The sequence below is a fragment of the Anabrus simplex genome, chromosome 3 (genome assembly GCF_040414725.1).
Source record: "Anabrus simplex isolate iqAnaSimp1 chromosome 3, ASM4041472v1, whole genome shotgun sequence".
In the NCBI taxonomy this organism is placed as follows: Eukaryota; Metazoa; Arthropoda; class Insecta; order Orthoptera; family Tettigoniidae; genus Anabrus; species Anabrus simplex.
The window spans coordinates 339,883,281-339,907,759 of NC_090267.1; the positions used below are offsets into that span (position 1 = coordinate 339,883,281).

At 38.4% G+C, this 24,479-nt stretch overlaps 1 protein-coding gene across 5 annotated transcripts in view; it reads right to left on the minus strand.

The window, feature by feature from the left end:
• LOC136867306 (fibroblast growth factor 1) overlaps nt 1–24,479 on the minus strand; it is a 312,684-nt gene that overhangs the window by 49,670 nt on the left and 238,535 nt on the right. For 4 of the 5 annotated variants that reach the window (XR_010859654.2, XM_067144461.2, XM_067144462.2 and 1 more), the window contains exon 2: nt 2,967–3,121. Coding sequence is in view for 4 of the 5 variants with exons in the window: in XM_067144461.2 (XP_067000562.1) it covers nt 2,967–3,121 (155 nt within the window). In the remaining variant the exon portion in view is untranslated. Of the gene's footprint in view, nt 1–2,966; nt 3,137–24,479 lie in introns of all 5 variants that reach the window. The other variant, XM_068227070.1, reaches the window with a different exon arrangement.

Here is a 24,479-nt window from a genome sequence, read left to right on the forward strand (position 1 = left end):
CCCTGACGATTGGTTTCTGTGTTGTCTGGTCCTATGCTGACAGTGTTGTTATCAAATGGGTATGACGAGTGCATTCGTTGGCCCCTGTGCATGTACTACTACCAAACGGTGGAACAAGCCACTAGTTACACGTCACCACCTTCAAAAGTGAAATGTGAAAACGATAGCCGGACATAAAAAATAAAGTGTAAAACAATATAATACGCCCCTCGTAGTTAAGTTTTCTTCCTTGATCTGTCAATAAGAATGAAGTATTCTTGAGGGTCTGCCTAAGTTGATGCTAGATTCTCAGGGTGGGGCTCTTCTTTACTGTAGAGAATGAGCTATCTTTAAAAAATTGATTTGTTTTGCTTATATATTAATTTTTATCCATTATGACGGTAGTGTTACCCTTACCTGCTTTCGTAATGATAAGATTATTATAATTGGTCTTCTTTTTGAGAGCATGTACTTGTTTTTGTATAAGAATCGAATCCTTGTAGCTATTGTTGCTATGAGCTGTAAGGGGTGAATTGCGGGAGTTAATATTTTGTTTTGGGGTTAAGAATATTGTTTAATTTTCTTTTTTACTTCATTTCTTACTTCATCCTTTTTTCTGCTGGCAATTTGATAATGGCTAATTCTGCTTCTACTGTTGCAGTGATGGCTGTATTCAGAGTGTTAAAATTAGGCCAATTGTGTGCAGGACCCCTGCGTAAAATGAAACTTTCGTCATCATTCAATGATACCTTGGACAAATTTATGATCGGAGAGTGAAATTGGTGGGCATGTTAATATTTTTGTTGGTTTCTTTAGCATAGCAATTGTTGAATTTAGAGTTTATTAACATATGCACTTTTCTCCACGGTTTGTTATTTTATAGATAATACAATAAATAATCTGTTGTCAACTTGAGCTTGAAATATATTCCAGAGAGCATCCGAAAGTAAACTTGTAGTTTCGAGGTGAGTCTCATTTAATCTATGGTTAAAATGACTTTTCTTGTACAAAAATCTGATCTCCTCTCTCAGCCAAATCTTATTTGTTCTAGTTTGGGTCTTCGTAATTTGAAAAGAGAGATAATGTCTTTTAAAATTACCCTTAAGAAAGTCGGGTGTCAATTTCTCAAACAGTGATACTCTGTGATACTTTGCTCAATTTGGCTATTTTGACTTTAAGGCCCGAATATAAATAGGATTTTTGTTTTGCCTGGTCAGCTGCATAATCATAGGATATAAACTTCATGGTTTTGATCCGTATTGAATGGTGATCACAATAATAACTAAACTTATGTCATATATTAATTTCAATAGTGTATTATGCAATAATAGCTACAAGGATTTGATTATTATACAAAACAAACGCATGCTCTCAAAAAGAAGATCAATGATAATTTTATTATTACAAAAGCAGATAAGGGTAACACTACTATCATAATGGATAGAAGTGAACATATAAGCAAAACAAATACATTTTTTAAAGATAGCTCATTCTCTACACTAAAGAAACCCTACCCCGAGAATCCAACGTCAACTTAAGCAGACCCTCAAGAATACTTAATACTTACTGACAGATCAAGGAAAAATACGGAACTAATTAGTATGAACACAAGTCTACCCACAGCCAAAGCCCTCTCCAAGGTACACGAGACTGGCGTCCACATTCGCCCGTTCATTAACTATTTTTTTTTGCTAGGGGCTTTACGTCGCACCGACACAGATAGGTCTTATGGCGACGATTTCAATTAACTATAGACCGTCTCCTTTATATAAAACATCACAATTCATTCAAAGGTTTTTAAAAAGGAACTATCAATATTTGTCTAAAAATCCGTTAAAACTCTAAAGAATGGATCGATACATGAAAAAGTTTAATATTCAACCAAATCATTCTCTTCATCCATTCAGTATTGTCTATGCTTAAATTAGTTATAAACAACAATTATGTCACTTCTGATAACGTTATTTATCGACAAGAAGAATTGGCTATGGGATCCCCGGCCTCAGGTATCTTGGCCGAGATTTACAGTACTTGGATGTTTTGGAAAACACCAAAATTGATAATAATAATAATAATAATAATAATCATAATAATAATAATAATAATAATAATAATAATAATAATAATAATAATAATAATAATAACTTTGACAACACCCTTTTCTGGGCAAGATACGTAGATGACACTATAACAATTATGAACGAGAGCATAAGATATGCTGCTACCACTTTCATTATTCTAAAAACATTGATCCGCATATAAAATTCACACTTGAATCTGAAATTGGACAGGGAATTAATTGTTTAGACTTAACTATTATCACGCACCCAGGCTCCTTAAGATATAAGATTTTAAGAAAACCTACCCAAACAGTCACTACAATCCATCAAGATTCTTCACACCCTCAAATTCATAAACAAGCATCGGATGGCTGCTTCATATTGATCAGGCAGTGGATTACAGAACATTTTATGTTGTACCAACACAGGCTGGTCTTACGGTGACACTGGTAAGGTAGGGCTAGGAATAGGAAAGAAATGTTCATGGCCTTAATTGAGGTATAGCCTCAGCATTTGCTTGGCGTGAAAATGGATATCAATGGAAAACCATTTTCAGGGATACTGACAGTAGAGTTTGAACCCACTATCTCCTGAATGCAATCTTACAGCTACCTGACCAAAACCACATAACCAACTCGGTCGGTACTTAGAAAGAGAAGGATGGACCAGATGAAAGTTGATGTGAAATAAAGACGAATGAGCCAGGGCATTGTTGTGGAGACTGACACATTTGTAAATCAATAACTCAGGAGAGAGCTCTTTCAATACCATTACACATGGCAATCTGGAAGTATCAGATTATGATGATGATGACGATGACGATATCTCTAGACTAATTTTGCAGCAAACCACCATGTGTATTTGATGGGGAAATTGCATAGTACATAGTAATTTTTCTAGTAGCAATGGAATAGTCATGGTACTTACTGTAAGGATCTGAGTCTTCGTCAGCTCCCTTGACATGACCGTTTGGTAATATTGTTAAGTAATAGCCAGTCTCGCTGACAAGCTGCAGTCTTCTGTTGAAGTGAGGATTGCCTTCCCTCACAGGTTGCGGCCATTCTCCCGAAGTAAACTCGAACCTGTCAATACACAACCTAAGTTAATTAGCTGGGATAGTCATTTGTTCAGTTAAGTGCTACCTTTACATACTGACTCTACTGATTCCTATAGAGTAGATATTTTTGCCTTAATTAAAAGTAGGCTATAGGGCCTACTCTTGTCAAATTAAATTTTACATGCATAATGTTTAAGTTCAGGTTATGTATCTTGACACGCTACAGCTACTACAAACTTTGCACAAAGAAATGAAAACATGCAATAGTTATTTACTCATTAATGCTCAGGTAAGACAGCTATCAGGAGCAAAATACATATATTTTTTCTATCTTGATACATTAGATTGTTACTTCTTCTTTGGAATTGATCTAGGTCGACTATTGATCATGCTTTATGCATGATGGCTGTGGTGTAATTGTGCTTGATGTTTCTTCACACACTCTTTTACCAATTAAAATTGTTTTCTTAAACAAATGGTGAATAATTGATTCAGATTTTTCAATAGTAACAAGGAATAGGAAAGATGTCAGAAATCAGTGAAACTAAACAAAAGGAGGTTACAAGTGTAACCCAAATGGTTGCAAGTGCAGATCAATATTTGTCATTTGGCCTCTATTTCAAAAATAGTAAAACAAATTTTAATGTTTTCAAAGGAAAGTTGGACAATTATTATTTCATGGCAGAAACCAGTGATGTACAAGTTAAAAAGGCCATTCTATTGACGTTGATCTTGGAGGACACTTATACGTTGCTGGAGAGTCTGTGTGTCCCAAAAAAGTTAGCCAACTTGAGCTATGCTAAGGTGATCAAGTTATAAATTTTAGCCCGACGAATATGCATATTTCTGCTCGAGGTAAATTCTGTACGACAGTTAAAAGTAAGAGCGAGTCAGCTAGAGAGTAGGTAGCAAAACTGAAACAGTTGGTGGCGGATTGTGCTTTTAGAGAGACAGTAACAACAGTGCCGAGAAACATTTTTTGTTATCAGCTATGAAGAAGGAAAAGTAAAAAGACCGGCTTCTCGAAGAGGATACAAGTAAAGAGAACATCATTCTGACAGGATTGACTGAATTGGCAGTAGGGAAGGAGACAGACATTTCTGAGAAGCAACAGACCCAGGTTTGCATCAGAACAGAATCTGGGTTAGATCAACAATTTTTCTCTAAGAATAGGAGAAAGGGGGCAAGAAACCCAAACAGAAGTTAAATAACTTTCCTAAACGCAGTCACTGCGCTTCAGACAATCATGAAAGCACATATTCTTGGTGCACGAACACAAAGTGTTTCAAGTGTAATGCTATAGGGTATATTACTCGATTGTGTCCTAGTCAATCTTCTACGAAATATTTTGAAGAAGCAAAAGATGTAAGTTAGAATGATGGGGTGTTGATATTTGACACTTTTTCCATGTTAATGAAGATGTTAGGGAGATGACCCTTGAAGTAAATACATACAATTCATTATTTTCTTACAATAGAATAATTTTTATTGAGTTAACTGTTAATAATGCATAGGTAAAATTTGAAATTGACACGAGGGCTACGTATAACATAATTTCTAAAGATTATTATTTAAAAAAATTTAAGGATCGGGTACCAATTAACAATTTCAGAACTGTATTGACAGACTATATTCATCATATTATTAAGTCAGCAGAGAAAATAATGGTTGATGAAAAATATGAAAATTGTGTTTATACTAAGGAATTTTTAATTGTTGAGAGTAAAAGGTTCCTAGCTCATTGGTAGGTTAGGCCATCGCCCTGTAGTATATCTCTCAGCCTCACTCAGCTTGCGTGCTTCTTTGCGAACATCACACAGGGATTACTTTGAACGCTGTCGCGCTTGTAGCGTGCGGTAGACCCACGCTGCAGGCACGTTAGGAAGAATGAGCAAGAGGTACCGTAGTAAACAATGTGTTGAGTGCCGTTTGTTTATGTAGATTATTGTGTATTCAGTTGTGATATTAATAAAAGTACATACGATTTATTTCATTATAAGAAGGTATGTAATGGCAGTAATTAATTAAAAGGAGTAATTACAAGACATGCTTAAATCTTGTGCACTGTTCGAGTTTCACGTATCTTTTTCATCTAATTTTCTACCTCATGAAAGGCTATTGTGACACATTTGTTTTAATTAGTTATTGCTTATGATCATGCCATAGGCTACATTAACTTGGCATATTAATGTCTTATTACAGGTTTCAATCTATCAATAGAAATGCTGTATTGCTGCATGCCTTGCTGCACAAGCCAGAGTTGTAAAGTGAGAGGAGTATCATTTCACGAATTTCCCAACCAAACTGATCTCAGAGAATAATGGCTAAATGCAATATCAAGAGCAGACTTCAGACACAATTTAAATTCTAAATTCTAGTTCTTCTGTGGTTTGTAGCCTTCGTTTTTGTGAGTCTGACTATCGACCTGGATTGAAAAGAAACTGCAGCATGCTGCTGTTCCCTCTGATTTCCCTTCTTATCCATCTTACAAAGTCCAACAAATCAAATCAGAATGTAGACCTATTGTAAAACATTCATTCAATGCCACAGGTAAGAAACGGAAATACGAATCAACTGAACTTAGTTGTGAAGAAAGCAATACCTCAGGTGTCTCCCTGCGCAAGTATTCCGGAAATGATGATTGTCATCATTCCATTGATATCCAGTGCATCATTTTAGACGAGAAGCTGCTCAAAATAGAAAAATAAATTATGACTGAAATTGTGGAGAGCGTGGGCTAAACTTTCACTTCTTGAGAATGAACTCAATAAAACTGTTCAGGAGTTGGAGACTTTTAACAATGATCATAAATCCTCGTCACGAATAATTAAAACAGCCGAGCAACAAGTCTTTGTTCCTTCTTGGGGAAATAGCGAATTTTGAGAAATGGTCTCCTAGATGGACAGAATCCACTGTAAAACACAGTATAGTGTGGGAATGCATATCACCTAAAGATTACAGGTAGGCTAAGAAAAATATACTAAAGTTGCCTTCTAAGAACACACTGTCCAGGTATTTGGGTGATACTTCATGGGACACAGGAGTTATGAAACTTGTGAAAGGGAGATTAACTCTAGAATCTGAACATTTGAATGAGGCTGAAAAAATATGTTGATAGTGGATGAAATGGCAATAAAACAACAATTACATTATGACAAAATGCTAGATACTTTTGTTGGTCACAAAACCACATCTATATCCAAAATTAAGAACGTCAAGAATGTGAGCAAATCTGAAATTCTCGCCAATAATTTGTTTTGTTTTATGATAGCAGGGTTATGCAATAAGTACAGACTACCAGCCATGTATTGTATAACTAGCAAGATACCCGTGCTTCGCTACGGTATTATACTAAAATTTACAATTGAATGTTTATTGTTTTAGATATATAATCCGCCGAAGTTCGCGATCTGACTCGTTTTCTGCGAGAATCCGCCAAAATTCGCGATCTGACTCGTTTTCTAATAGATTACGGTATGTTTCCTCCCATTTTTCAATCTTTCCTTCCAGCAATCGATTTCGTACTTCCCGGGCTAGGTCCAGATATTCCACCCGGTCAGTTGGGTCCCTAAATCTTTGCCATCTCTTCCTATAAGCGTTTTTAATATGAATCAAATCCTTCAGGAGATCCGGCTTGGTGTCGTCTTGGGTGCCTTCGCGGTACTGAACCCGCGGCCGGACTGCATTCTTAGTCATTACACGTCCAGGACCCGTTTCCAGGGTGGTCCGCACATTTGACAACGGTCCAGAACATTATTATTATTATTATTATTATTATTATTATTATTATTATTATTATTATTATTATTATTAAAATATGTTCTCGACCCCAGAGCAAGATGCAAGACCGCTACGTGGCGGTAAATTACATCTGCTGCCAGTGTCATTGTTACAATGTGACCAGCACCATTGTCGCGCGTAGGCAAGTGTGCGGGATTTCTGCCGACACCAATGACATACTTCCGTGCATTATTGACCTTATTATAGAGGTGAACAATTTGACGGTCCATCTCATTCCTATCGTTTATTTCAAATGTGTTTAAATTTTTATTTATATGCCAGGAGAATCTACTGTAATCTAAGAACGTTCTCCGAATGAAAAGATGGCTGTTGAAAACGAACCCAGGAAAGATTAAAAAATGATCGGTTTATGATCAGAATAAGTACATCGAAACTATATAGCCTGTTTCCAGTCATTCGACAGGGTAAGTAATGGAATGAATAAAGCCCCATCTAACGGCGACAATAGGAATTGTGCCGGCTGCCGAAGCACACCTCTGGGGCAATGATCGATGAATGACAAATGAAATGAAATTTGGACAGTGTTGCTGGAATGAATGATGACAGGGAAAATCGGAGTATCCGGAGAAAAACCTGTCCCGCCTCCGTTTTGTCCAGCACGAATATCACATGGAGTGACCGGGATTTGAACCACGGAACCCAGCTGCGAGAGGCCGGCGCGCTTCCGCCTGAGCAACGGAGGCTCCTTATAAGTACATTATGAACAGTAAAATCAATTGGTCTTACCTCCTTTTACACCCCACCGCCGTTAACTTAACTTACCCCCCACCAAAAAATAAATAATAGAAGGCGTGTTTCTTTATGTTGAAAGGAGATTCCAAACACCATTGTTCACGTCTGTTACCTTCAGTTTTGAGATGTAAGTATTCCCATAAAAATAATTCACTTTCTTTCACTTCTTTTCACACTCCCCCCACCCGTAAGTGAATTTTCCGGCAAAAAATACTTGTTTCTTTAATAGTAAAGGATCTTCTAAATAGGAATTATCCCGAATCTAGCTTCCTCAGTTTTTGATTTACATGTCTTCATGAAAGGAATTCAACTCCTTTTCACTCTCGCTCCCCAAGGTGGTCCCTCCCAAAACGCGTTTTTCTTTGTTTAAGGAGATTCAAATACCAATTTTCACGTCCGTAACAACTTTAGTTTTTATTAGATGTATGTATTCTCATACAATTAAGTCAATTAATTTTTCAATTCTTTCATCCCCCCCACCCCACCTTCATTGTATTTTCCGATAATACGTGTTTCTATACTTTTAAAGCAGATTCCAAATGTCTAATTTCACGTCTGTAATATCTTCATTTTTGAGATATCAGTAACCTAATTAAAAGAATTCAACACCATTTTCAGTCACTTTTACCCCCCCCCTTCCACCCAAGTGGTATTTCCGAAAGCTAAAAATACACGTTTCTTTATTTTTAATAGAGATAAAAAATACAATTTTGCACTTTTATAACATGTTAAGTTTTTGAGATATACTGTAGAAATTCTCTTTTTAAAATTTCACCCCTTTTTAGTTCCCCTTAAGTGGAGTTTCCAAAAACAAATCACCTATCTTTCTTTACATTTACAGAGATTCCAAATACCCAGTTTTTACGTCTGTAACATTTTACGTTTCTCAGATATTCTGTAGATATAGTCTTTCAAAAAATTCACCCCAGTTTGTCACTCCTGTTTAACCGCCATTAAATGGATTTTCCAAAAACAAAAAAAAATACGTGTTTCTTTATTTTTAAAGGAGCTCACATATACAAATTTTCAGTCCTGTAATATCTTCAGTTTCTGAGATATTTGTATCCTCATTAAAGGCATTCAACCAATTATTCACCCTTTTACACCCCTCCTATTAGGATTTACAGAAAAAAAATACGTGTTCCTTTATTTTTAGAGGAGATTCTAACTACCAATTTTTACATCTGTAAATTTTAAAGTTTTAAGATGTAGACACACTCATTTTAAAAAATTCACCCCCCTTTTCACCCCCCAATATTTGGATTTTCCAAAAACGAAAAAATACGTGTTTCTTTACTTTTAAAGTAGATCCAAAATACCAATTTTCAGGTCTGTAATATCTTCAGGTTCTGAAATATAAGTAGCCTCATGAAAGGCATTCAACCCATTATTCACCCTTTTACACCCTTCCTATTGGGATTTTCCGAAAACAAAAGAATACGTGTTTCTTTATTTTGTAAAGGAGATTCTAAATACCAATTTTTACATCTATAAACTTAAAAAGTTTTGAGATATAGATACACTCATTTTAAAAAATCACCCCCTTTTCACCCCCCCCCCATTAATTGGATTTTCCACAAAAAGAAAAATACGCGTTTCTTTATTTTTAAAAGAGATCTCAAACACCAATTTTCAGGTCTGTAATATCTTCAGGTTCTGAAATATAAGTAGACTCATGAAATGCATTCGACCGCTTTTTCAACATTTACCACCCTTCCTATTATGATTTTCCGAAAACAAAATATACGTGTTTCTATTTTTAATGGAGATTCTAAATACCAATTTTTACATCTATAACCTTTAAAAGTTTTGAGATATAGATATAGTCATTTTAAAATATTACCCCCTTTACACCCCCCTTAATTGGGTTTTCCAGAAAAACGAAAAATACTTGTTTCTTTATTTTTAAAAAAAGATCCCAAACACCAATTTTCAGGTCTATAATATCTTCAGTTTCTGAGATATAAGTAGCCTCATTAAAGGCATTCAACCCATTTTTCACCCCTTTTCACTCCTCCTATTGCAATTTTCCGAAAACAAAGAAATACGTGTTTCTTTATTTTTAATGAAGATTCTAAATACCTTTTTTTACATCTGCAAACTTTAAAAGTTTGGAGATATAGATTCACTCATTTTAAAAATTCACCCCCTTTTCACCCTCCCATAATTGGATTTTACAGAAACAAAAAAAATACGTGCTTCTTTATTTTTAAAAGAGATCAAAAGTACCAATTTTCAGGTCTGTAATATCTTCAGTTTCTGAGATATAAGTACCGGTATCCTGATTAAAGGCATTCAATCCATTTTCCCCAATTTTCACCCTTTTTCATCCCTCATATTGGGATTTTCTGAAAACAAAAAAATACGTGTTTCCTTATTTTTAAAGAAGATTCTAAATACCAATTTTTACATCTGTAAACTTTTAGAGTTTTGAGATATAGATACACTCATTTTAAAATTTCACCCCCATTTTCACCCCCTTAGCGAAGGAATATCCAAAAATCCTCTCTTAGCGAGCACCTACATCATAATATGAATATATCCCCAAAATTTCATTTCTTTATGTCCAGTAGTTTTGGCTCGGCGATGATGAATCAGTCAGTCAGTCAGTCAGTCAGTCAGTCAGTCAGGACAAGCTATTTTATATATATAGATTTGGCACTGTCTGTAATCAGAGAGATTGAGGCTTGTGGCTTTCTTGTAGTATGTCTAGTTTTCGATAATCATAAGACCAGTGTTAATATGATGAGACGACTTTCCAATAGCAAGATTTTAAAGCCACAAATTACTCACCCAGATGACCCGAACCGACCCTTATTTTTTTTGCATTTGACCAATGTTACATTTAAAAAAATGCAAGGAACATATTTTAGAGAAGACCATGTTTGACGGAGAGAACACAATAAGTGGCTCTCAATTGCAAGCAAATTGGGTGTTAAAACCTGTTCGCTCTCTGACTCAAAAACATGTAAGCCCAAACAACATAGACAAAATGAATATGAAATGAGCGAATGACATAAGTTATTTTCACACCAGTAATGTCCGACTCGTTCGCCGAATGGTCAGCGTACTGGCCTTCAGTTCAGAGGGTCCCGGGTTCGATTCCCGACCAGGTCGGGAATTTTAACCTTCATTGGTTAATTCCAATGGTCCGGGGGCTGGGTATTTGTGCTGTCCCCAACATTCCTGCAACTCACACACCACACATAACACTATCCTCCACCACAATAACACGCAGTTACCTACACATGGCAGATGCTGTCCACCCTCATCGGAGGGTCTGCCTTACAAGGGCTGCACTCGGCTAGAAATAGCCACACGAAATTAAATTACACCAGTAATAACAGCTCTGGAATATCTCCAAAAACATTCTGGACATCCAAAAGCCCACTTGTTCCAAGATTGCACAGTGACCATATACTTCATCAAAATAATTCAGGCGGCTGTGAGCTTGCATCCGGGAGATAGTAGGTTCGAATCCCACTATCGGCAGCCCTGAAAATGGTTTTCCGTGGTTTCCCATTTTCACACCAGGCAAATGCTGGGGCTGTACCTTAATTAAGGCCACGGCCGCTTCCTTCCAACTCCTAGGCCTTTCCTATCCCATCGTCGCCATAAGACCTATCTGTGTCGGTGCGACGTAAAGCCGCTAGCAAAAAAAAAAAAAATAATAATTCAGAAATGTTTAAATATCCATGATGTTTTCAGTTACAACAACACCAAGTTTTGCCCTGAAGAGGTCCATATTTTCAACACAGATGCAGTGGCGGTTCGTAACATTTTACTCTGACAGGGCTGCGCCGCCATCTCTTTCCCCTCCCCAATCAGTCGAGTTCTCACTAACCAGCACCATCATACTTTTAGATGTGTGTGTTTGAGGCATCAGTCCATAGACTGGTTTGACGCAGCTCCCCATGACACCCTATCCTGTGCTAACCTTTTCATTTCTACGTAACTACTGCATCTTAGATGTGCTCTAATCTGCTTGTCATATTCATACCTTGGTCTACCCCTACCGTTCTTACCGCCTACACTTCCTTCCAAAAACAACTGCACAAGTCTTGGGTGTCTTAAGATGTGTCCTATCATTCTATCTCTTCTTCTCGTCAAATTTAGCCAAATCAATCTCCTCTCGCCAATTCGATCCAGTATCTCTTCATTTGTGATTCAATCTATCCATCTCACCTTCAGCATTCTTCTGTAACACCACATTTCAAAAGCTTCTATTCTCTTTCTTTCTGAGGTAGTTATCGTCCATGTTTCACTTCCATACAATGCCACGCTCCACACGAAAGTCTTCAAAAACATACTTCTAATTCCTGTATCAATGTTTGAAGTGAGCAAATTTATTTTCTTAAGAAAGCTCTTCCTTGCTTGTGCTAATCTGCATTTTATGTTCTCCTTACTTCTGCCATCGTTAGTTATTTTACTACCCAAGTAACAATATTCATCTACTTCCTAATTTAATATTTCCTGCATCACCTGCCTTCGACTGCACTCCATTACTTTTGTTTTGGACTTATATATTTTCATCTTGTACTCCTTACCCAAGACTTCGTCCATACCATTCAGCAGCTTCTCGAGATCTTCTGCAGTCTCAGATAAAATAACAATATCATCGGCAAATTTCAAGGTTTCGATTTCCTCTCCTTGGATTCTGATTCCCTTTCCAAATTCCTCTTTGATTTCCTTTACTGCCTGTTCTATGTAAACATTGAAAAGGAGGGGGTACAAACTGCAGCCTTGCCTCACTCCTTTCTGGATTCTGGATTACTGCTTCTTTTTCAAAGCTCTCGATTCTTATTACTGCAGACTGATTTTTATACAGATTGTAGATAATTCTTCGTTCTCAGTATCTGATCCCAATCACCTTCAGAATCTTAAATAACTTGGTCCAATCAACATTATCGAATGCCTTTTCTGGATCTTCGAATGCCATGTACCGTACGTGTGCTTGTCCTTCTTGATTCGATCCTCTAAGATCAGACGTAAAGTCAGGATTGCTTCACGTGTTCCTACATTTCTTCTGAAGCCAAATTGATCTTCTCCCAACTCAGCTTTAACTTGTTTTTCATTTTTCTGTAAACAATACGTGTTAAACTTTGCAGGCATGAGATACTAAACTAATGGTGCGATAGTTTTCACACCTGTCAGCACCGGCTTTCTTGGGAATAGGTATAACAACATTCTGCCGAAAATCGGATGGGACTTCTACTGTCTCATACATCTTACACACTAAATGAAATAACCTTGCCATGCTGGTTTCTCCTAAGGCAGTCAGTAATTCAGAGGGAATGTCATCAATTCCAAGTGCCTTGTTCCTATTTAGGACGCTCACAGCTCTGTCAAACTCTGACCTCAAAACTGGGTCTCCCATTTCATCAGCATCAACAGCCTCTTCTTGTTCCAGAACCAAATTATCCATATCATCACCTTGATACAACTGAATAATAATAATAAAATTATAATAATAATAATAATAATAATAATAATAATAATAATAATAATAATAATAATAATAATAATAATCCGATGGCACTAGCTGAACAGAAATCTGCTTGCATTACAACATTTATTAATGAATTAACTACACTACAATGGCATTTATGCACACACATAAATAGGCTAACAGCTAATGTAATCCCGACTATTATGGAACTGCACTGTTTCACTGATCACAATCACAAGTGATAATAACAACATTCATGAAAACAAATAAACAGTGCACTCCCGAATTTCTCTCTCCTTGCTAAAATGTCAAAGCATGACAACGTAATTTAACAATTTGATCACACTACAAATAGTGCTGTCACGTTACGGTTACATTTTTGACAAGATAGATTGCAAAGATGATGATGATGTGAAATCAATTTTGAAAAATTATCCTCCTTCATTCTTTGATGGCAGTTTGAGAACATACAATAAAGGTAAACCTACCTTGCACGTTAAGGAAAATGTTGCCCCAGTGTTTTGTAAATCTCACACTTTGCCTGTAGCATTGAAAGAGGCTTGTTGTTTGGTGTCCCCAGGTGCCTGTCGTCTGACGGAGCTACGTGCTATATGAGCAGAGAATTTAATGATACTTGATTAAATATGGTGGGGGCCCCTTATCACCCATCAACTAACGAAAATGCCAAGTCAGGGGTTAAGGTCACAAAAGAACTGCATATACAAGTACTAAATAGGTTGTGGGCTCTCACTCACACAATTAACTAGTTTTTTTTTTAATCTCCTGCCGGAGTACCCCACATACTCCTATGATGCGAACACCAGCTAAATTATTATTGGATAGAGAGATGAGAACAATTTTTAGCTAAATTTGACTGGATTTGGGAAAAATTGTTGAGGAAAATATAAATAAATAAATAAATAAATAAATAAATAAATAAATAAATAAATAAATAAATAAATAAATAAATAAATAAATAAATAAATAAATAAATAAATAAGGTCCCGAGAATCAATTTGGGAGGAGCCCTTTTGGGAAAATGATTCCATAGATAGACAATTTCTCTTTCAGACCCTTGCTGAATTGAGATTAGATAATAAGACCCTGAATCTCGTAAAGGCTACTTTGACAAACACTGAGTCAAAGGTAAATTTCAGAAAGGAACTACCCAAAAGCTTTGATATCAGAACAGGTGCTAGGCAAGACGGTGGTTTATCTCCTATTCCAGGGCCTCTCAAACGCCCAAACTCGCACGCGTGCAGAGCGAGGTGCATAGGCTCTGTGCACTGTGCATCGGTACGCTTCGCCTCAACTCGGCTTGACTCGGATGGTGTAGTGTGCTGAGAGCGACGAAGCGTTTGGTGGTAGACGACGTGTTTATCAGTGAAATAGACAAGCGCACGACAACAACATAATAATGGAGCAACCTGTTTCGAAGAAAGCAAAGACTTCCGAAAGTCCATTTCAATCGAACTGGGAACTTTCGTATTTTTGTTTGTTTGTTTGTTTGTCGTGACGATAACGCCAAATGCTTAATCTGTGGGACGATAATTACGTGCGTAAGAAAATCATCTATTGAAAGACACTACAACAGACTACATTCGGAAAATTATTGTGAAATCATAGGAGACGTCAGAGAGAAAGAATTAAGGAAGTTGAAACAGCTTGAAGAAGAGCATTCTATATCCACAAATGAGTTTTGTTCCAGTACTGTAGCATTTTCATTTTGGTTACGGGTTCTGCATTTTTTTAAATTATGTTTACATTCCTCTCAAACATGTATGTGTATTTCTAATTCACTTTTTTTATTTTTTTAATAACACTGGTAACCTTGTCCCATACAACTGTGCGTCTCCGCTCACCACACGTAAACATTTCGCAGTGGGGGAGAAACAGCAGTGAAGGTGAGGAACGCGGAGACAGGCCGAACGGGGAGACAGGTGTAGGGAGAGAGGAGTGGGGGGGGTCTGCACTCTGGTCAACCAAGCGAAGTCGTCTTTTGCACCGTGCACAGTGCATGCACCACGCGCATGCACCCTGAGAGGCCCTGTCCTATTCTCTTCAGTTGCATGCTAGAGACAGTCATTCGTTGAATGGGCGAAAACTCGGGGTTGAGAATCGGTTTCAATAAAGACAAGTTAAACATCAATTGACTGGCCTTCGCAGATGACCTCACACTCCTAGCATCAAGTAGGCTATGGAGGAAGCTACACACCAACTCTCCTCCCTCAGTCAAATACAGTAGCAGCTAAAGTAGGGTTCAGGGTTGCCATTAACAAAACGGAGTTCATCACCAACATCTGAGATACACCCAACTCAATCCCACATGGGGATACAGTGATAAACTCCTACAAATATCTCGCAGAATGGAAAACTTCGAACGTTAGTGAAGATCTAGCCATGGAAGTCAGGTGTACCAAACTGGAGAGAGCTTTCCACCTCTGTACGAACGTTTACAAGTCCAAATCCCTTCCCCTTCGCCTCAAACTTTGACACTAAGAAACCGTACTTCAGTACTGTATGCCTCAGAATGCTTGAACATGGTCAAAAAAGACAGCTCAGGAATTTGGAACTGAAAGAACGTAAGATCCTGAGAAAAATCATCGGCCCCATTAAAGAGGGAGGTGAATACAGAATTAGGCATAATAACGTGAGCTTTACCAACATTTAGAGAGCATAACATCAGCCATGAGAAAGAGGAGACTTATCTTCTACAGTCACGTAGAATGGACAACAAGACACTGACCTCAAGAATCTTCAACGCCCTTTCTAGAGGGAAGGGGACAAATGCTAAATGGACGAAACTGGTTCGAAAATACTTAGAATTTTAAAAAATTGATCTCAAAGATATATTCAACAGAGATAAATTTAGAATGCCGATCAGAACATCCGACACTCTTCAGTCACTGTCAGCTAAAACACTGCATCGTGGAGTGGGAGTGAAGTGGACTCAGGAAAGGAAAGCAACCTACAGCGCAAAAATTTTTTTGGAAGTTGCTTTACGTCGCACCGACACAGATAGGTCTTATGGCGACGATGGGACAGGAAAGGGATAGGGGTGGTTAGGAAGCGGCCGTGGCCTTAATTAAGGTACAGCCCCAGCATTTGCCTGGTGTGAAAATGGGAAACCACGGAAAACCATCTTCAGGGCTGCCGACAGTGGGGTTCGAACCCACTATCTCCCGAATACTGGATATTGGCCGCACTTAAGCGACTGCAGCTATCGAGCTCGGTCACAGCGCAAAGTTGAAGGAATGCTGGGCTAAGAAGAAAGCTTACCAGAGTTAGGAACCGAAACAAGAAAAATACATAAATAAATCGGAGTGTGTAAAGGTAGGTGTAAAAAGAAATGGGAAAGCAAGTTAACACTCAGTACTCTACCAGAGTACAAGATACTCTTAAAATCCTTACAAGAATCAAAAATATGCAAAACTCCTAGAGGGGTTCGAGCCGGGTGTTCGACCGCACCGAAAATGGCTTTCTTTCAAAATTCTCTTGTTTGGTGGTAGGATTCTAAGTATCATCCCATTGGCCACCAGCTATCCACAGTTTACGACTAACCTCGTATTAGGAGAATCTATAAAATTAAATATTTCGTTGCCGGTCAATTTTCTGCGGATGAATGCACATGCACGCCTCATTGAATGCATTTTGACATTTAAATTTGAAGACCGTTGTCGACCTGGTGCACTTTTTTAAAAATTAATATTATTATCTATCTCAGTGCATTCCATAAGCAAGTGAATAGGTATTTATTATTGGATTTTCTAATTAAAATGCGTTGTAATTTGTATGCGTACCGAAGCGTATGTGTAGCTATAGTGTCTACCAGTGCCGGCTGGTCGTTTCTAAAGCTGGGTGTTGCACCATCATTTTCATTGTCACATTTTTATAGCTTACAGAAATAACAAGAAACTCTATTATCGTTAAGTAATGAACTACATTCCTAATAAAACTGTAATATATCTGGCAATTACAACCCAAAAAAAGAAGAAGCTAATTATACACTGTAACTACAGTTATTCTTAATTGTAATGTTATTGGCTTTACGTCCCACTAACGACTTTTTATGGTTTTCGGGGACGCCGAGTTGTCGGAGTTCTTTTGCATGCCAGTAAACCTACTGACACGAGGCTGACGTATTTGAGCACCTTCAAATACCACCGGACTGAGCAGGATCGAACCTGCCACATTAAGGGTCAGAAGGCCAGCGCATCAACCGTCTGAGCCACTCAGCCTGGCACAGTTACTTTTGCCTTACTTGAATTGAAAATTTGTCGTCCTGTTTTTCATTGAAGCAAGATGTTGGTAATGTTGTGGGTGGTCTGGTATGGCGTGGAAAAGAAATTACCCAGCAAGATGGCCATGCGGTTAGGGTCACGTAGCTGTGAGCTTGGATTCGGGGTATAGTGGGTTCGAACACCACTGTCGGAAATACTGAAGATGATTTTCCACGGTTTTCCATGTTCACACCAGGCGTGGCTGTGCCTTAATTAAAGCCACGGTCGTTTCCTTCCAATTCCTAGCCCTTTCCTATCCCATCGTCGTCGTAACGTCAGTGAAACGTAAATAAAATTTGTACATTTAAAAAATGGAAATGAATTACCTTTGCGAGAGGAGAGAAAGTAGGAATGAAGTAATCTCCGCAGAGTGGCGCAATCTAACGGGGACATTTGGAACTGTTTCTCGGTAGCGGACTTGCTAGTCTCGTGCAACTCTCTGAGACCGATACGGGCGAGCATGCTACCAGATGCTATGCAGGCTTACGTTTGTCCCTGCTAACTAGTTGCTTTACGTCGCACCGAGACAGATAGGTCTTATGGCGACGATGGGATAGGAAAGGCCTAGGAGTTGGAAGGAAGCGGCCGTGACCCTAATTAAGGTACAGCCCCAGCATTTGCCTGGTGTGAAAATGGGAAACCACGGAAAACCATCTTCAGGGCTGCCGACAGTGGGGCTCGAACCGTTCGTCCCTGTTGAGGTATATTGCGCCGCGCTGTCGCTAGGGAGCTGCCGTAGGAAAGCAAACCCCCTGAGTTTGATTCGAAGACAGCAGCGTTTGTTAGTCCGTTACGAAGCATTAGTACAGCGAACGAACGAAGATGATTGATTTTGACATGTTTTCGAATACATGTTAGGTTTATTAAACTAAAACAATAGAAAAAAAGACGACAAATGAAGTGCAAAATTATTGGGAGTTGTGCAACTCTGCAACAATACCACGCACCGCCCCTGGTGTCTACATAAAAGCTGGGCTGAGTGGCGCAGACGGCAGAACGCGGGCCTTCTGAGCTCAAGTTGGCAGTCGGTAGATTTATCAGCCGGTCAAAATTCCGGACCTCGAAGCCTTTGAAAATCGTAAAAGAAAGTGGAACGTAAAACTTATTATTATTGTCATCTACACACTAATAGGCCTATATTAAAGATAGCGACCTGACCTTTCTCTCGCATTGGCTTATGACGCACCAGATTCCGTGGTTTCCCATTTTTAACACCAGGTAAATGCTCGGGCTCTACCACGGCCGCTTCCTTCCTATTCCTAGGCCTTTCCTATCCCATCTTCGCCATAAGACCTATCTGTGTCGCAGCGACCTAAAGCAAAAAACAAAAAAAAAGCAAAAAAAAAAAAACAAACAAAAAAAACCGACCAGAAGTTTCATCGCGATTTTACGACTGTTCAAGTCTTCCATTTGTATTTTGTAATGAAGAACACTTCTTAGACGTGTCTTTATAATCAAAGATGTCTATCAAAGTCAACAGAGACTGAATTGACGAACTGTCAGGTTTTGAATGATTGATGTTAGTCAAGATTGAGAAGCGGTTTTATTCTGATAAGGTGGTATGAACTACCGAGATATTTTCTAATACTTCGCAATACAATTCAGCACGAACCGTCTTAATCACATATTCAGTTGCCAGTAAACTAAGCTAGTTTAATACAACGCAAAACCTGCGAACTTGATCACTTGATCTTTGTTGTCCATATTTCGACCAACAGCCATCTCCACAGAAAGTGAAAAGGAGGAGTCAACGTCGCCTTATGTGTCGAGAGTGTTATGTTGGTGGCTTTTGTCTGTGTGCTCATGCTCTCTGCGGCGTGTCGGAGTGGTACTTAGAGCTAGGCTCTCGTAAAGACACTAAGGCATAGGACTCCCCCCCCCCCCCCCCTCCAATATTTTCGACCTAACTAGGTACAACAAGGTAATGTTACATACAGAGTTTTACTCTGAACATTGATCAATGCGAACATAGTACGTAATTTTGTGCGATAACCCGCACAAATGTGTTCAAAATGTATTCATTCATGGTATGTTTTAACCTTCCCTTATTATGTTTCTTTAAATCAAGGCGGGCCATATGTTGTACAATGCGGAATATTCGCACACCCTCACATATCGTATATCCTGAAAATGTGAAAATGTTGACTCCGACTGACGAAAGGGTGGAAAGCGTGCGAGGTAAGTGCAAGAGAGAGAAGTATAGGAGTACAGCAGACAAAAGTGTTATGTTATGTTCCACGTTTTGCCGTAGATTTTTTAAAGCTTTCATTCCATACCCTGAAGGGGTACGACGGGCCTCATTGAGGGTGACACTGTCTCTCAGGTTAGATGTGGTGCCGCGAAGGACGGGGAGGGAGCCGCAGTGGCCTTTTTTCGTCTGTGCCTGATCTTCATGTGAAGCAAAATTACTGTTATTATCAAGTTAAGAAAATTTTCCACTTTCTTCTTCTTCTTCTTCTTCTTCTTCTTGTTCTCACAGGAGTTTGGGGGTCTGTCGTGCTGTAGTTATCCCATATCAGGGTTGCTATATCGTGGGTGTCGAACAACTGTTGGAGGTTCCGTGCTTGGGATAAACATCTCCACCCAGACCCACGTTTTCCTTCTATGTATGTATAGTATGTTGGGTATTCAGCCCGAAGCTCCGTATGATTCCTAAACACTGATGTAGTTTAATGTTTATGAGACCCACGCGAAAGGTTATTGTTTTTCTTTTTGAGAGGGTGGGGTGGGGACAGACTCGAAGTACCGTTGGGTATTAGATGTGACCATAGTAGTCTTTCATACAGACAGAGAATCGGAATATTATGGTGCAAATTAGCAGAAAATAATCAACTCAGCTAAACACTTAATTAAAGACACCAGGCATGCGAGTATCTATGCAACGAAGGTGGCTATTTCGGAGTTGGTTACTTTCACACGGCGGTGTATGTATTGCAGTGTGAGTCCAGTGAGCCTGTCGTGCCCAGCAGTGCACCTCAAGTAAGTTTTGAAGAGTCTCAGTGTAGAGAAAACAGATGTATGACAGAGTACTTTATTATTGACTAGCTGATGTACCCGTGCTTCGCTACGGAATTCTACGTTGTACACAGAATTATAGGTTAGGTTGTGTACACGATGTGAGCAAGATTGTATTAAATTGCATAGCTCTTAACGTTACCCTAGAAACGCGACGGGGAATTCACCAAACGTCTTTTCTCATATGAAGACTGGGTTAGGGAATTTTCTTTGTAATGGTAAGCCCGCTCCCGCTTACCTACCATCAGTCACAATCATGTTTGGGAGTTTTCATTATAATGGCAGACACTCACTCTCCCACCTGCCTTTTTAGATCCTCAGAAATACTTTCTTAGTGGTTTTCCAAACTGAAATGAACATAGGTCATTACAATAACGTCAGTAGGAATGGAGCGATTAAGAGCAAGGAAATACTCGATCAAATGAAAAACCACAGATTTTCTCACTTTTAACGAACAGTACTACGCTGCCGATCTAACAGTCCAAAGTTCCAGAGCTGGAGTCACCAGTCCGCCATCCGTGATCCGTGAACACTCTTCGTTTTTTTATCGGCGGGGGGTTCGAATAATGCAGAGTACTAGGGAAAACATATGCCCGTTTACTTATTTGTTTCCTAGGAGTACCGAATGAGTCGGAAAATCTCAATTAACTACACTGGCCGGGGAGGGGGGGGGGTGGTACTATCTGACTTGGAGGCAAATTTTTCCTTCAAGCCAGAGGAGAAACCCCATCTTCGCTGCTAATTTGGAATAAAAATAATGTAGATTTAATACAAGTAAAGAGGATGAAGCTTTTCTTAAGAAACGGCTCTTATCAGGGTTGAACTTTGAGTTGTTTAGTGAACTGTAGTGTTATAACTTGGAATAGCCCTATATTGTAATTCTAGACCAGTTCATACTACTACTAAGTGAGCCTCTGCGTTAAGTTTGCACACTGTTCACTCAAAACATCGCGCCAGAGTGGGGGGTCGAACAGCTGGAATACTATGATGTTACGTACCAGCAGTATCAGAAAATGTATAAACCAGAGGAATGGCATGCTAAAGAATACAGTTATCTAACTCCCCAGCTATTTCCCGCCAATAGTCAGTCAGGCTGTTATACTCGGTACGCAGCAGTAATCCCGTCTATCGCAGTCGAGTGTCAGCATAAGAGACAAAGAACATTACAAAAAACAATGGTCAATGAAGTGTTATTATTGATCGCTGTTATGCGCTTTCGATATTGTAGGTCTTCACATTTACTTTTCTTCCGACGCTGAAATACCACTCTTATCATAGTCGGTACGGTAAAACTGAATAAAGCAAATGATCGGAAACTGTATTCTTTATAACTTTTGTTATGCAGTACTTTTCGATAGGACCAATAACATAGGTATTTAAAAATTAAATTTTAGGCGCCTTCCCCTAAACTACCATTTCATCCAGGGTGAATAAAATTGTTTATAGCCTAGCTTAAACTGTAGTATCTTGTTTTCCGACTCTATATACCGATTTTCATTAAATTCTGTTAACCTATTTTCTCGTGGCTCGTCGTTGATATGGACTTAGCAACAAAAATACAAATTCATGAATATCTGTGTTATCATAGCTGGTAAGATAAAAATGTATAGGACATAAATGATCGGAAATTTAATTCTATATAACTTCAGTTATGTAGTATTTATCAATACGACCACTAATAATATAAATATTTGAGAATTAAATTGTAGACCTTCCCCTAAACTTCCATTTCATTCAGCGTGAATAAAATGATTTATAGGCTACATTGTAGTGGCTCATCCACAACTTTACATAGACCTACTGATTTTCATTAAATTTTCTTCAGCCGTTTTCTCGTGATGCGTGTACAGACAGACAGACAGACAGACAGACAGACAGACAGACAGACAGACAGACAGACAGACAGACAGACAGACAGACAGACAGACAGACAGACAGACAGACAGACAGACAGACATTACGGAAAATTAAAAAGTGCATTTCCTTGTTACTTGATACGAAAATACCATTATTTTCAAATTCTGAGCAATGAACAGACACAACTCTTATTTTATATAATAGATATCTGAATATCACGTATTTAGAACAAAAACTAAAGTTATACTGTTAAAGATATTCTTACGAACTTTAGTTCTATTTCACGAAAGAAAACACTGCTTTGCACGGTTTTACTGTGGCAGATTTTTTAGAAGCTCACATTATTTAAAATATTCCATAGTCCAATTCCATGACAATTTAGGGGCATGCCCCCCGCCCCCGGACCCCCTCCCCATGGGTACGGGCCTGATGTGTAGGTACTTATCTTGGATGAAGTGAATTGCGAATATCAGACAATAAGAACTCTGTGAGGAATGTCGAAGCTTGTTCAGAAGTCGATAAGGCAACATACCGAGACCTGTATACCGACGGTAGACATTTTAAGTATTGGATTTAAGAAAAACAACAAACTGTATAATTATTCCAGAAAGTAACCATATGTGAATACAGTAGGATCATATTTGAATGTCGGATAACTCAAGAAGTTAGGCATTTTCGGAACCAAGTTGATATAACCTATTTTCATTCTCTGCGTATAAAGAATCCACCCTTGAAATTTTACCCTGTATTTTATGGTAGTTCATTTAATTAGTGGCAAAGAACTCAAAATGTACCGTACTAAAGAGGAAATTGCGCCACAGTGGCGGTCGCATTGCCAGGGGAATGCAATTTCTCCTCTTTTCGTTCTCTCTCTTTTCTCTTCGTAGAACTGGGACTTTAGGCAAGACCGAAGACTTCAATATCTCAGACCGTAATATCAAAACCAAAATGGTGGATACCATAAGCGGATCAGCTGCCGACTGTTCAAGGTTAGGGAGTCTTCTAAATGACGTCATTTCGACGTGAAAGCTTCGCATATTAGAATACATTCCTCCAGAACTCCAAGATTAATGCCCAAAACATGTACTTTATAGACAATAATATTAAATGATACACAATAAAAGGTAAGAGGATTACGAACGAATGCATTAGTTAGGTCAATGCACTACCTTAGCATCGTTTAAAATATCAATCACACAACACTGACATAACGAAACATGTAAGTAAATAAATGTGGCATGCAATAGACACATTTTATCTAACAAAAGCTGGTTCCACTTAACATAGTAATAAAGGATGATAGCGTTCCTTTTATTAAGGTACGCGATGGTGGTAGATTTGACGATATCCATCAATGCAATCCTCACTGAACAGTGATCATTGTTGGATGCGCTTGTGAAGGGTTGGCTGTTGAGAGAGCTCTTGCATTATCTATATATATAAAACAAGAGTTTTGTTTGTACATTGCTCAGAATTTGAAAACAATGGTATTTCTGTATCGGTCATGTCCACAGTAACAAGAAAATGCATTTTTTACTTTTCCGTAATTTCTGTCTGTCTGTCTGTCTGTCTGTCTGTCTGTCTGTCTGTCTGTCTGTCTGTCTGTCTGTCTGTCTGTCTGTCTGTCTGTCTGTCTGTCTGTATGTATGTATGTATGTATGTACACGCATCACGAGAAAACGCCTGAAGAGATTTTAATGAAAATCGGAATGTAAAGTCGGGTGATGAACCGCTACAATCTAGGCTATAAATTATTTTAATCACGTTGAGTGAAATGGTAGTTAGGGGAAGGCCTGAAATTTAATTCTCAAATATTTATGTTATTAGTGGTCGTGTCTTAATGAAAATCGCTAGACGAAGATGGGAAATAATTCGCTACAATATAGGCTATACACGCTGAGAAAGGTAGTTTAGGGGAAGGCCTAAAATGTAATTGTCAAATATTTATTTTATTAGTGGTCGTATCTTCACGAAAATGGGTATGCAAAGTCGGGGAATAGGTCGCTATAATCTAGGCTATCAATAATGTTATTCGCACTGAGTGAAATGGTAGTTTAGGGGAAGGCCTGAAATGTAATCTATATATATAAAATAAGAGTTTTGTCTGTACATTGCTCAGAATTTGAAAAGAATGGTATTTCTGTATCTGCCATGTCCACAGTAACAAGGACATGCATGTTTTACTTTTCCGTAATTTATGTCTGTCTGTCTGTCTGTCTGTCTGTCTGTAGGTATGTATGTACACGCAT